We start from the raw sequence: 13740 nt of genomic DNA, 5'->3' as shown, positions 1-13740 counted from the left end.
CCCCGCGGCTCGTGAGAGCCTCCCCCTCAGTTAGGCACCGCTGCTGGGAGGGAGGGAAGCGCGAGTCGGCCCCAGGAGTGTCCGGCTCTAATAGGGGGGTCGGTCGAGCTGTGAGTGCGGCTGGAATCGGCCTCCCATAGTCCGGATTTCTGCAGTGTCCCCAGTTCCTCCCGTCCGCTGCCCTTACCCGCGATAACTGTGCTGTCGCGGAGTCCAGGGGCGGGGTGAGAGGTCGATTTAGCAGGTTTTTCTTTATTGGGCTTGGGAGATGGGTCCCTGCAGTGGTAAGTGTAGACAAGGCCTCAGTGACCTCAAGATTGATGTAACTAAGATAGTCTCTTGGGATAGGTAGTTTTGCTAACTGTATGTGTCTATCTGTAATCTAAACAGTAGCAGCACTTTGGATGCAGAGGACGCATAGAGCTGCATGGTCAATATTGTGTGCAGTCAGCACATGCCCCACTTTATGTGCTTTTCACTTTAGTAATGTGGGTAGGAAAAAAACTAAGTGGACAAAAACCAGCAGAATCTGCCAACTCTACACATGGGCAATGATAAACAAAATGTCTCAGGTACCATACACAGAACCCTGATGTGCCACTTGTAGACCATAGCCTGCAGGTTGCCCACCACTGCCTTAGAGCCTGTGGAGGGGAGGGAGAGGCAGAACAGCTCCCTTAAGTCCCTATGCTCTTGTGAGGGGGTGTCTCTGCGAAAGGGTTTTGTAAACCTTGAAGAAATATGATTTAAAGAGGAGAATGGAGGCCTGGCAAACTACAGGGAATTGGCTCTAGAGAGTGGAAGCTGCCCCTGGGTGTAGAGTTAAGCATCGTTGCATTACAGGGAAAAATATTGGCAGCACATAAATAGACATCCCTATGTTTCCTCCTTTTGATTGCATGACTTTAGAGTATGCTTATTTCTGGATTAGGGATGTTAAAATTAATTTTGGTAAATGTGTACCTGCTAAATTTTCAACGGGTACACGTTTACACACAGGGGAGGGCATCTTGGCAGGAGATGGTGGCTGGCTCCCCCTGCGTACCACCTCCTGTGTAGCCATCTGTGTCCCCACCATGCTGTCTGTATTGGAGGCAGTAGTAGCACCAGAGAGACAGGCAGTTTCCTAGAGTTGGTGTTCATGAGGAGCCTGCTTAAAAACTGGCTCCCTGCATGCCTGGCTCTCACCTGCTCCCCCTTTGGCTGCTGGTATAGAAGTAGTGGTGGGAGGGCTGCATGTAACTGTAAGGGTTAACCAATGAGCGCAAACTCATCAATTAACCATTTACTTGTTTACACTGTCACATCCCTAATCAGGATTAAATTATGCATATTTTTATTATTTTTTTGTAGTGACCTCAGTGTACAAGCATGTGACACTTCAATTATTATTGAATAATTAAACTGAATCTTCAAATTGTAGAAAATATTTACCAAGACCTATTAAGTGGGGAATACCTGATCACATAATTAGGGATGTAAGCAACTAGTCAATTATGCAATAAGAATATGCTTATCGGATAATCAACTAGTGACTCGACTACTTGCTTCTCTCTCCCCCCCCCCCCCCGCCTCACTGCCTCTATCAGAGAGACAGTAAGGTGGGGGAGCAGGAGCCAGTGCTGTGGGCAGCCAGCCTAAAAGCTGGTTCCCTTCAGCACCATCTCTGCGGCGGAGGGAGGAGTAGGAGAGGCAGAGGCATAGTGGGGATCAGGTGTGAGCTCTTAATAAGTTTAAAAGGCAGAGCCGCACCGATGTTAGCTCCCTCTGTGACTCTGCAATTTCCCCCCATTATCAACTAATCGACTAGTTGATGAAATTTCTAGTTAATTAGTTGATTAAACGCCATTTAATATCCCTACACACAATATCTGTGGGCTCATCATTATCATTCTCAGCTTCACTCCAGGTAAAAAACAAGCGAACAACACTTGAAATATGTAGCATATAGTCTAACAAGAAAGTAGTGATTGAAGTGCAGAGCGTCTCAATCAAAACTGCCAGTTTCTCGTTGAGTCATGTGTCAAAGTAAAAGGATGAAGAAGATAAAGTGTGCTTTCCTGCTTTATATATCTTAGTAAGAAGAAACCAGGTAAACTGCCCTAATGTAATGTCAGTAGAATCTTGGAAACCTCTGAGAGTACAAAAAGCTGAATATCTATAGGTATTGTTCTGTAAATTTAGACCCTGATCACACAAACAATTACAATTCTTCTACATTTTCTTGAGAGAGAGAGAGAAAAAAAAATATGTTTGCAGATTTGAGGTCTTTTAGCATTTTGTCAGATAGTTTAGCAGTGTTTCCTAAACTATGGGCCGTGGCCCGGAAAAAAATACCAGGCCTCAGCGTGGCTGCTGGGAGGGGAGCAGGGCTGGCTGGGAAGGGGAGAGATCGGGAGGAGGAGGACAGGAGAACCAGCCTACGGAAGCAGGGCTGGATGGGGGCAGCGGGGCAGGCCAGGAGAGATCGGGAGGAGAAGCGGGGGAGAATTGGCTGGCTGGGAGGGGGTGGGGGGAGCGGGGCTGGGACGGGGAGCCGTCGGGGGAAGCAGTGCTGGACAGGGGAGATCGGGAGGAGAAAGGGGGGGAGCGAATTGGCTGGCGGGAAGCGGGACTGATCCAGGCACATGTAGATCTGGGGCATATGAGTGAGTCCAGCTCCGGGGATTCCATTGTGCCGTGCCCCCCCCCCCCACCTCCCCTCTCCGCACCAGCCAATACCCTCCCTCAAGTAGTTGCGAACTGCCTGGCTGGCAGACACACTCATGCAGCCTGAGCACATCTACCAGCCAGGCAGTTCGCAGCTACAGACTGATACACCTAATTATAATAAAACTTATCTATTTAGAAAATTCCAGACTTTTTATATGTCTGGTATTTTCTCAATTTGTTTCCTGGACAGAACCCTCAAATAACAGATTGTCCATTACAAAACTGGACACCTGGCAACTCTACTCCCCCTTGCATCCTCTCTCCCAGCCAGATACCCTATCCCCAATTTGCTCCTATTCCCACCTCCAGGAGTGTTAATGTGGCAATGGGTTCCTGAAGCCCTGGCTCCGGCTGGGCAGAGGATGCAGCCGGGTGAAATACTGAAAATGTATTCATTTTTCATTCTTTTTTTTTATATGCGTTTATATTTTTGGGCTACAAAAAACAATACTGAAAAACAACGGGTTCCAACTAAAGTAAAATTTGGGAAACCCTGGTCTAGCCAGCTTTCTATCCATCTTACAGTCCATTTATCCAATTCATATTCCCTTAACTTGCTGACAAGTATATTTTGGGTGACCATATCAAAAGCTTTGCTAAAGCTGGCACTGGGGGCTTTGGGAGGACCAGAAACAACTTATTTGAATATACATCATTGGCTTAATGAATATGCAAATATGCAAATGAATGTTACTGGTCCTCCAAAAGTCCATGAATGGATTTACTGGTCCCTATGTCAAAAAGTTTGGGAACCCCTGGTTTAGCATATTCAATACACAAACAGTTCTGAAGATTTAATAAAAGCGTAACCCAAAAAAATGAAATAAAGTTTGATCATAGTGAAAATAAGAGAACTTCGATCTGATTTCAGATGTGAAAAGATGTTTTATTTTAGATTAAATTTAAAGAGGCTAATTAATTAGTTTGGATGATTATTGCCGTATTATCAATCTTTGTTCTTTTTAATGTTGGAATTTGTTAGTTTGGTTATTAAAAGTAAATTAACATTTAGCTCTATCTGCAGGCTTTAATTGAGCTATAAAAATGCAATTTCTTTCTGATTTTTGTATTGAAGTTTAACAAGGTTCCAGTGCTTTATCTAGTTTTCTTTTTGGTGATTTTAAATAGCTTATTGAAATGTTTGTTTTAAAAATACAAATAACAAGCTCACAGAATTCTATAAAGACATAATACCTTAATTAGATAGACTTGTGATTAATTTATTGTTGCTTGTATATGATGAAGCAGTTTTCTTTTTGTAGAATCCTAGCACAGACTTTGAAAGCAGCACCATTCAGAAACAGAGGAAAGAACTCCAGTTATTAGTAGCAGAACTGAAAGATCGTGATAAGGAACTTAATGACATGGTTGCAGTGCATCAAAGGCAGCTATTAGCCTGGGAAGATGATCGACAAAAAATACTGACTCTGGCAGAACGATGCAGCAGGCTAGAAAGTAAGTACTGTACAGTGCAAAGCCCTGGTCCTGTTAGCTGACCCATGTAGGTGGATGCTTGTGTCTTTGCAGGGTTCCTGCGGCATGTAACAATGATACACTTAAAGGATTTTATGTTTTTTCCATTTTAGGAAGCTGTCATCTCTGGACGGCTACTGACAGCTACATTTCAGTGGTATAGATTGGACCTCCCTGGCCTGGCACTCTCAGGTCTTGACAGGACCCAAACAAGGAAGTTTGCCGAACCAGGGGAGGTTAGGTCTCCATGCTCTCTGTGGGGCACTAGCCTCTCTGCTGGGCTCCGCTACCCCAAGCCCTGCCGGACTGGCTCTCCTCCTTGTTTGCTGGTCCAGTGGCTCTCTGGTCCACCAACATCTGTGTCCTGCCAGATTATGGATGTTGCTGGACCAGATAGGTTCAACCTGTACTGAAATGGTCTGACTACTGATTGGCAGAAGATGGACCTGTAATTTGATAATCATAGAATACTAAAACTGGAAGAGACCTTGAGAGGTCATCAAGTCCAGTTCCCTGCCTTCACGTTTGGACCAACCACCATCTATATCCGTGGTCACCAACCTGTCGATTGCGAGGCGACCCAGTTTCCTTCCCCCCCGACCGCTCCCGGTCATTCCTCCCAACCCAAAAAGGAGCCCGCACTGGTGCTACCTCCTGCGAAAATGGAGGTAGTGCTGGCTTCCTGCGGCATGATGGGGAAGTCCCACAGCTGTATGCCAGAGCCGGCATCCCAGGAAGCATGTGGGCTGCTCTTCCTGTGCGCGTAGGAGTCCTGGGATTGTGCCAGCTCCAACTGCTCAGGAAGTGCGCATTGCTGTAGGGAGTGACAGAAGAGTGCGTGTGCTTCCTGAGCAGTTGGAGCTGGCGTGGTCCCGGGACTCCTACTTGTGTGCGCGCACGCAGAAGGAAGGAAGTCCTCAGTGGTGTGACAGACCTGGTTTTTCAGGAAGCGCATCAGCTGTTTGGGGAGGGGGGAAGCAGCGCATGTGCTTCCTGAGACCCCGACCTGGCGCACAGTTGTGGGACCCCCAGGGAACTGGCCCTGTCCCCTCCCCCTGCCCAGACCCCCACGAGTACCCTGCCCCCCCATCCATACCCTCACAAGTACGCTGCCCAGCCCCCACAATTACCCTACCCCCAGGCCAGACTCCCACCTGCCCAGGGCCTCACCAGAACCCTGCTCCTGCCCCCTGCCCAGGGCCCCGCCAGCACTGCTCAGGCACCACCAGCACCCTACCCTGCCTCTGCCTTGTGGACAAACATCCACCAGCACTTTGCCCTGCCTCCTAGCCAGACACCCACCAGTACCCTGCTCCTGCCCCCTCCCTCCTGGCCAGACACCTTCCTCCAGCTTGCTCCTGTACCCAATTTTCCACCCAGATTCTGCACCCAATTCCTATCACTGGCAGCCCCGTCCTGCATACTGGATTCCTCATTTTTGGGCCTACCTCAGGATGTAGAGGGGCCCACAAATTCCACTAACCCTGGAACCCCAGAAGAGTTAATCTGGCCTGAGGCCTTGAACCTCAGTCCTACCTACCTTACCCTCCCCCCATGGGGCTAGGGTACCAGTGGAGGGAGGTGTCCCAGTTGGCCATGTCAGTGAGGCTTGCCGGGACTTGGAAGGGTTGTTTTTTTGCATCTCATTTGTGTGGTTCCTGCCTGATTTGTTGTGGGTTAATGACCCCTGATCCAAAACAGGTTTCCTGCCCCTCCCATAAATAAGACAATGCTGAAACATTTTGTGTTCATTTATTTAAAAATGAAGCTTGGCCAACAAGCCCCCAATTGGGACCAAATCCCCATCTGGCCACAGCATCATAACACTCCTGCATCTCTGCACACACCCCAGCCCTGAGCCTATCGTACACCGGAACACCCTGTCCTAAGCCTCTCACATCCCACAACACTACTGCACAGTCCACACACTGAAAATCTGTGTCTTGAGCCCATCATACTTCCGATCCCTCTGCCCTGAGCCACTCATACATACCCAAACTCCTTCACCCTCACATCCACAAGCCTGTGACTTGCTCCACCTGCCCCAACACTCTCCAGCCTGGAGCCCCCTACATGAACCAGCATCCCCTTCTCCACCTCTTCCTGCACCCAAATTCCCTCCCAGAGCTTGTACCTCTCACCTCCTCCCACATCCAAATCCCTCATTCCCACCCCAAAGCCCGCACCTCCTGTCTCAACCCAGTGAGAGTGAATAAGGGTGGGGCAGGGAGACAGTAAGTGATGGAGAGGAGGGGAATGGAGATGGTGGGGCCTCAAGGAAAAAGTGGGGCATTGAGGAAGGGATGGAATAGAACTTGGCTTGTCCTGATGTTTTAAAAAGTGATCTTGTGTGTAAAAAGGTTGGAGACCACTGATCTAGATCAGTGTTATGCAATTGGTGCTCTGGGGAACCCTGGTGATCCGTGAAGCGAAAGCAAGGGTTCGTCAAAGAGCCCGCACACCCCCGCCCCCTGTTAAAGAAACAGAGCCATGGTGAGGGCTTTTTTTTAAGGCAACTCTAGGGGTTCTGTGGAAAAATAAAATTGGGAAACACTGATCTAGATCATCCGCAATCTCCATGCCATTTCCACATTTTCTATTATTTCTCGCTCTTCATTGAGCAATGGGCCTACCCATAAAGTCTTCCTTTACTTGCCATATTTTTGTAGAATGTTTTCTTGTTACTCTTTATGTCTCTAGACAGACTGAGCTTGTTTTATGCCTTCACCTTTCTAATTTTGTTCCTATATACTTGTGTTATTTGTTTATATTAATCTTTTGTACTTTGACCCAGTTTCCACTTTTTATACAATTCCTTTTCCATCTCAAGCCACATGTGGATTCTATGAATCCTTACTAGTGAAAGTGATAATTTAAAAAAATTCCATCAATAAATATGTGGGAAAAAGAACAAAATGATGTCTCATACCTGAGGAGTATTGCTTTAATGTAGTAATAAACTATAGCAGGCTATAGCCTATAACCTCTGTAGGCTATTTGAATTTTTCCCTGAACCTCTTTTTTGTTTTTCAGTCATTACATGAATTACTTGGATTTTACCATTCCCCCTTTCTGTTTCACAGAAATCTAGCTGTTCTATCTGTGGTTCCTTTTTTACAGTCACTTTTAACATGATTTTAAAAATAATTTGGTCTGTCAAGTATCCAGAGTTTATTTTTCATGCTAGAAAGTGAGTAAAAAGTGTCTGAAATAGTCACAATCTGCTGAAAAATCAACCTGGTTCAAGTGCAGCTTAAATTGTTACTTTCACTTTTTGTTGCTGCCCCCTTATCCTCAGTTCTTCTGTCAGCCCCACAGTGTACTTTGTTTTTGATCTCTTCTCTCTATCTTTCCTAGAACATTAAGGTTGTAAATATTTTTGTGTATTTTATCAATGAAAGTTTAGCTCTGTACTATCAGGAATTGGTGCACAACTGTGACATGATGAGGAACGTACTGCCAGCCAATCAGAATGAGCATTTGGACACTCTGTGTTCTCAGTGATGTTCATATGGTATTTCACAACACATGGTAATGTGTCCTATTACCATGGAAATACTAGAATGTCATGGAAGGAATGATCTCTTTAGAACTTATTAAAAGATGATTTGTTATAGCAACTCTAAAAACCAGCAAGATGCTTTGCATTTCTAAAAGAAAATATTACCTGGAACAGTTGTAAATTTTGTTTTAAAGAACTGTAAATGTACTTCACTAATATAACTTAACTTGTGTAGCTTTTATATAAAATATATATTAATATTGATAATTCTCTGCAAACTCAAAAATATACAATTAAGTAGGGAAGAAGCATGTCAGGTAAAAATCATTATGTCTTCTTCAGGATTACACCACTGTGTTTTCATTTATAGAAATTAAATGTTTTTTACTTTAAAATGCTTTGTTAAAGTACTTTGGCTTTTTTAAAAGATGTATGAAACGTCATTTAAATTGGTATTTGCTCGCAATAGGTTTCTGATCTCTTTTCTCAGACGAACTACACAAGAGAAATGAGATGATAAGAACATTAACCAAAAGATTAAAGCTCTTAGAGTCTCAGCAAAATGATCGTAGGATAACACTTGAAAATACTCAACAGAAGCTTCAGGAACTGTCTCAAAAAGCAACCGATACAACTCTTCATTGTCAGGTCCTGGAGGTAGGTGTTGATTAATGGCCTGATCTTCCAGTCCTTGTTTGCAAGCAGTTCCCATTAGGGATGTTAGAGTTTAACCAATAAGTTGATTCTCATCAGTTAATGCTATCGATTAAACTCTACACTGCACCCCAGGAGCGGATCTGGCAGCCCCTTCCATCAGCCTAGCTGCCTCCTTGGGAGTGGAGCCGGCAGCCTAGCTGTTTCCTTGGTTGCAGAGCCAGAAGCCCAGCTGCCTCCCTGGAAATGGATCTGGCGTCCCCTGTCAAATATGCTCCCAGGCAGGCTTCTCTGTGGGCTCTGCAATATGAATTTTATTTAAGCTTTATACTGCAGAGCCTGCAGTAAGTGTAACTGCTAAGATTTTTAGCAATTACATGGTTACCTTATTAAATGTCTTAACATTCCTGGTTCCCAAGTTCCAGTTTCTGCTATTTAAATTATGTTGTCTCCCTCTTGACATTAAATGAGTTGTGCATATATTTATGAGAAGAAAGAGTTCCTTGATGTTGAATTACTGAAAGTTTTATTTAGTAATAGTGTAACTAATCACTAGTTAATACTTTTTCTCCTTCTATTTATTAGGAGAAAAATCAAAGTCTCAACTGTTCAGTGTTGGAGCTGTCTGCTAAAATAGGCCAGTTACAAGCTAGGGAACAGGAACTCGTTACAATGCTAAAGCTAAAGGTAACATCTGTTGTCTTCTCTCTGCATGCCCAAAATATCTGAACAAAACTCTAATACCATTATTAACTGGGATGTAACAATTGATCACTACTCTTCATTAGGTTGCTGGATGGTTGGCTTGACTGAAAATGGAAAAATCTTCAACACTTTAGAAACCCATATATTCAGTAAGAATAGTGGACTTCTGTAACCACGATTTTTGGTTGTCCAGAGTTCAGAGCAAGTCTTTTCTCCCAGTCAATATGAGACTGTTAGAAAGGGAAGCTTTCGCAGTTGCATCAGTATCAGACAAAATGACAAGACCTAGAAAAGAAGTAAAAGAAAAAAGATTGAAGTATGCTTTATTTTTATATTTTTGTAGGATAAAGATATACTTGAAGCAACCAATCATATTACTGAATTTACATCTAACTTTAAAAAACTGGAAAATGCATTGAGGGCAGCTAAAATGGGGGAATCCAGTATCAGCAGAGAGAGGCAGGATTTCAAACTGACACTGAAACAACTAACATTTGAAATGAATAAATTAAAAGGTAAGTAATATAACTGTTACCTAATGCACTGTAAATCTGAGTGTGTTTTTCACTCAGGATCACACTTTGTTTTAAAGATGATCTCAGTGAAAAAACGAAAGAAAATAATGAGCAGCGGGAAGAAATTATACGTCTCAAACAAGAAAATAACTACTTGAAGAATGAGCTTGTACTTAATGGTGAGTGAAAGGCTTTAGTACCCAATGCTTTGTGGGTCAGAGATTTTCAGATTGTGGTGTGTACAATACTTGCTGGAGGTTTGAGGGACATATTTCGTCATATCCTTCGCCTGTTCTATTGTATTAAAAGAAACTAAAAGTATATTCCTAGTATTGCTTTTCTACTAAAGCTATTTGTGTAATTACCACAGAGATCTTATGTGAGGATGGTGATTACTTGAGAGGATTGGTGGGAGAGTATCTTTATTGAATTGTTTTAGACCCTGTGATCTAATGCAGGGATTTTGAAAGTTGGGTTGTGGGCCCACCAGGGTAAGCTGCTGGTGGGCTGCAAGACTCTTTGTTTATTTAAGTGTTCTTAAGGCACGGAGCCTTGCAGCTCCATTGTTGTGGTTTACTGTTTCTAGCCAAGGGGAACTGCAGGAAACAGTGACCTGGCTCTCACCAGTTCCTGCAGCTCCCCTTGGCTGGAAACAGTGACCCACAGCCAATGGGAGCGGTGAGACTCTATGCTTACGAACGCTTTGATAAACAAAGCATCTTGCAGCCTGCCAGCAGCTTACCTGGGCAGGCCCATGACCCAACTTTGAAAACCCCTGATCTAATGTATTAATAACATAGTTTAACATGACTGACATTTTCCCTCTTCTCACACAACTCCATAGAAAATTGTAAAACAAGTATAGAGGCTGCAAGGTGACTGCACTCTGAGGTACTGAGTGCATTCCACTTCTCCCATTAGTAGCAAGAAAATGCCAGAAGGGAGGGAGTGTGTTCATTAAGGGAGAACATCAGACAAATAAACTCATTTGGTATAAATGCCCTAATAGGAAAAACGAGTAATTGTACGTCTTGGTATGTGTACTTTCCTTTTGAGTGTAGCTGGCACCGTTATTGTACTGCAGCAAAATAATATTAAGAAAGTCAAATTGCTGCTTTTCCATATTTCCAAATGGAGGTTGAAAAGGCTAATTAAGAAATTTTAGCAAAGTTGGGTGCCTAATAAGGTGAAAAAATGTAGGTACCTTGATATTTTATTTAGTTGTCCTGTGAGTTATAAAAAGAATGTCTTTTTCATGAAAAAGTATACTGTTGATCTTGAGAATTTTTTTTTAAGGTTCGTATTACTTTTTGGACATTCATGTGTGTGTAAGATTTCTTTTGACTGTATTTAGTTTTTCATTTTGATTCTATGGCAAAAATAATGGTTTTTAATACACTTTTAAAACAGCTGAGAAAGCAAATAGACAAGATCAGCTTCTTCAATCTGCCAAATCTAAACAAGTCCGAACTGACACAGAACTGTCCAATTTGCGGCAGGTAAGATCCTCATTGCATTTCTTTTCTGTGTTTAAGAAGGCAATTTTCAACAATCTTATTCGTGTATATAGGGTTATATAAAATAAATAGAACTAACTGTTCAATTGAGTAATAGTTGTGTTCTGTATTGCTAGATTATTAACTCTAGAGCTTGAGCTGCTTATGACTAGGAACCTATGATATAAATCCTTATTTTTTACATGATGATTTTAGTAACCAAAAGTTAGAGTACTGATTTAAGTCAAAATGTGCTGTGACAAAGTCCATATCCCACATAAACTTATGCATGTGCTCAGCTTCATCCATTGGGAGGAATCACACTTTTCTTTACCCTTCATTGGGCATATGCATGAGTTTTTGCAGGACTGGGGTCTAAACCTAGAAGAAAACTTGCCATGATCTAAAATAAACAACTTCAACTGTTTATTGCTTTGGTATTTAATAAAATACATTTCGGAATAATTTTTCATGATCTGTGGAACTAAATTTTAAAAATTGTGGCATTTGCTCTCTGAGGTGCTGAACCACCGCACTTATTAAAAGCAATGGGAGCTCTGAATGTTCCACATTTTGGAAAATCAGATTCTCTATGACTGAAGTCAAATCTCTTGGTATTAAGGGGCACTGTGTGGCTGGAGGTGATGTGTGTGTGTGTGTGTGTGTGTACACTTTTATTTTGTCTTTATAATTTCTATATAGTATTAATAGAATATAGTGTATGTACTTCATGTTTTGTTTAGCAGCTACTGTTTTTCAATTTGGGGTGGCTGCTTTTTTAATAAGATAAAGTAATTCCTAACTATGTAGAACCAAATCTTGCATTGACATTTGCCTTGAGACCATTGGAAATGCTTTTTGTTGAAAATCAGTATTAATAAAATGCTCTTGTGATTTGATATTTTGAGATGAAAAGCAGTATATTAATGTAAGATGACATAATATTCCTTGTTCTTCAGACTTTTACTAATTGCTTTATCATTGTCTGGAAGTAGATCTATGTAAAACAACAGCATGATCTGCAATTTCTTCATTTCAACTTGGAGAATTCTCAGGAATTATGGCAGAAACACAAGGGGGAGGTGCACAGATCAAAGTAAGCTTGGTGATGTGGGTTTTATAATTGTTTAAGTAGAGAATCAATTATTTATTACATATTTAGTATTCTAAATAATGTATATGGGCTGAAGTATTATACATTAAAATCTGACACCTCTGGCCTGTAATCCATGAAAATACAGTATCGTTCTCATATAGTTTTCAGTTATGTGGTCAAGAGACAATGTGAGTTAGTCAGTTTGTAGCATAGGTTTGAGGTCAGACAACTAGCGTGTCAGAAATAACATTTTATAAAATAGAATTAGCGTACACTTAACAAATCTAGCCATAAATGTTTTTAGTAAAATAAGCTATAGCATAGTGAATAATAGTAATTTTTGCCATCTCTTTTGTCTGTTTAATCATTCTGCCTTGTAACATACTATTTATCTAATGAATTTGACCTCTGTTCGTGTTTCAGATTCTGTTAACTACTGTCAGGCTTCTGGGGCTGCTTTTCTTTCTGTCTATCTGTGTTTCTTTCTGTCTTTTAATTAGTCAAGATTAAATTACAGATTGGCCCTCCCTGGTCCAGCTCCACTGGGAGCTGAACAATCCTGGACAAAGGAATTTTATGGACCAGGAAAGGTCAGGGGGTAGGGATGGGGTTGCCGTCCTCTCCACTGAGCTCCTTTGCCCAGCTACTTGGCATCACTGCCCCTGGCTGTGGCAGCCGAGCAGCTTCTGCAACTTTGAGAGCTCTGGTAATGGTCCTGCAGGCACTTGCAGCCCTCTCAGGGCTCTGCAACTCCCATCCCGCAGACTCTGATGTCCCTACCAGTTTCCTGGTCCCACAAGCTGTGGACTTCAGTGGCCCTGCCGGCTGCTTGTTCCCACTAGGCTGCAGACTGTGGCGACTCCACCGGCTTTCCTGTACCAATGGCTGTGGGCTCTAGCGGCTCCACCAGCTTACTTGCCCTCCTTGCCCCACTGGCTGCAGGCTCAGCCCCCAGAGCTCCGGCAGCCCCACTGGCTTCCCAGTCTGGCAGTCCCCAGGGCTCTTGCTGACCCCACCAGCCAGCTCTGCTTCCAGTTGCCAGCAACCTCTGAGGTAGGGCTCTCTAGTCCAGCTATATCCGTGGTCTTGCTGGACTGCGGATGTTGCTGGACCAGAGAGTCTTGGACCACAGAGGTTCAACCTATACTCTGTTTTTAAGAAAGTAACTTGGAGCGCTTGAAGGAGAATATTCTTTTAGAGGATGTACCTTACGCTGTTCTTAGCCATGTACTTTTAGCTGCATGCATTTCCCCCAAAACAATATGGAATTCAAACAACTATTTTTATACCAAATTATTTTTATTCCTAATTCCTGTTTGTACATGTGGTTGCATGTTCAGTATAATGCTTATAATTTTTCTCACTTTCAGTATTTTTTGTTATTTATATTAAATGTCAGCAGCAGGTTCTCAACCTGTGGTTAATGGGCCCCTCAGGTTTTACAGACTATGCCTAAGATTTCCAAAGGGGTCTGCACCTCCATTCAAAATTTTTCAGGAGTGCACAGATGTAAAAATGTTGAACCACTTTCATAAATGAAACTTTCCTTGTTTTTCAGCATACATTCAGTTCTTAGAGACTAGTCCT

General features: G+C 42.8%; 1 protein-coding gene across 4 annotated transcripts in view; it reads left to right on the top strand.

Annotated features, from left to right (window-relative positions):
- Nucleotides 1–13740, top strand: part of CCDC62 (coiled-coil domain containing 62) — a 42242-nt gene that overhangs the window by 400 nt on the left and 28102 nt on the right. For all 4 annotated transcript variants that reach the window (XM_075898588.2, XM_075898586.2, XM_089775130.1 and 1 more), the window contains exons 2-8: nucleotides 3975–4167; nucleotides 8178–8344; nucleotides 8927–9028; nucleotides 9390–9561; nucleotides 9639–9740; nucleotides 10972–11060; nucleotides 12053–12153. In XM_075898588.2, coding sequence (XP_075754703.2) covers nucleotides 3975–4167; nucleotides 8178–8344; nucleotides 8927–9028; nucleotides 9390–9561; nucleotides 9639–9740; nucleotides 10972–11060; nucleotides 12053–12153 — 926 coding nt within the window. The remainder of the gene's footprint in view (nucleotides 1–3974; nucleotides 4168–8177; nucleotides 8345–8926; nucleotides 9029–9389; nucleotides 9562–9638; nucleotides 9741–10971; nucleotides 11061–12052; nucleotides 12154–13740) is intronic.

The sequence above is a fragment of the Pelodiscus sinensis genome, chromosome Z (assembly GCF_052426305.1).
Source record: "Pelodiscus sinensis isolate ZL-2025 chromosome Z, ASM5242630v1, whole genome shotgun sequence".
Taxonomy (NCBI): Eukaryota; Metazoa; Chordata; order Testudines; family Trionychidae; genus Pelodiscus; species Pelodiscus sinensis.
Note: the sequence above shows the minus strand (reverse complement) of the source record. Positions and strands in the feature narration are given on the sequence as shown.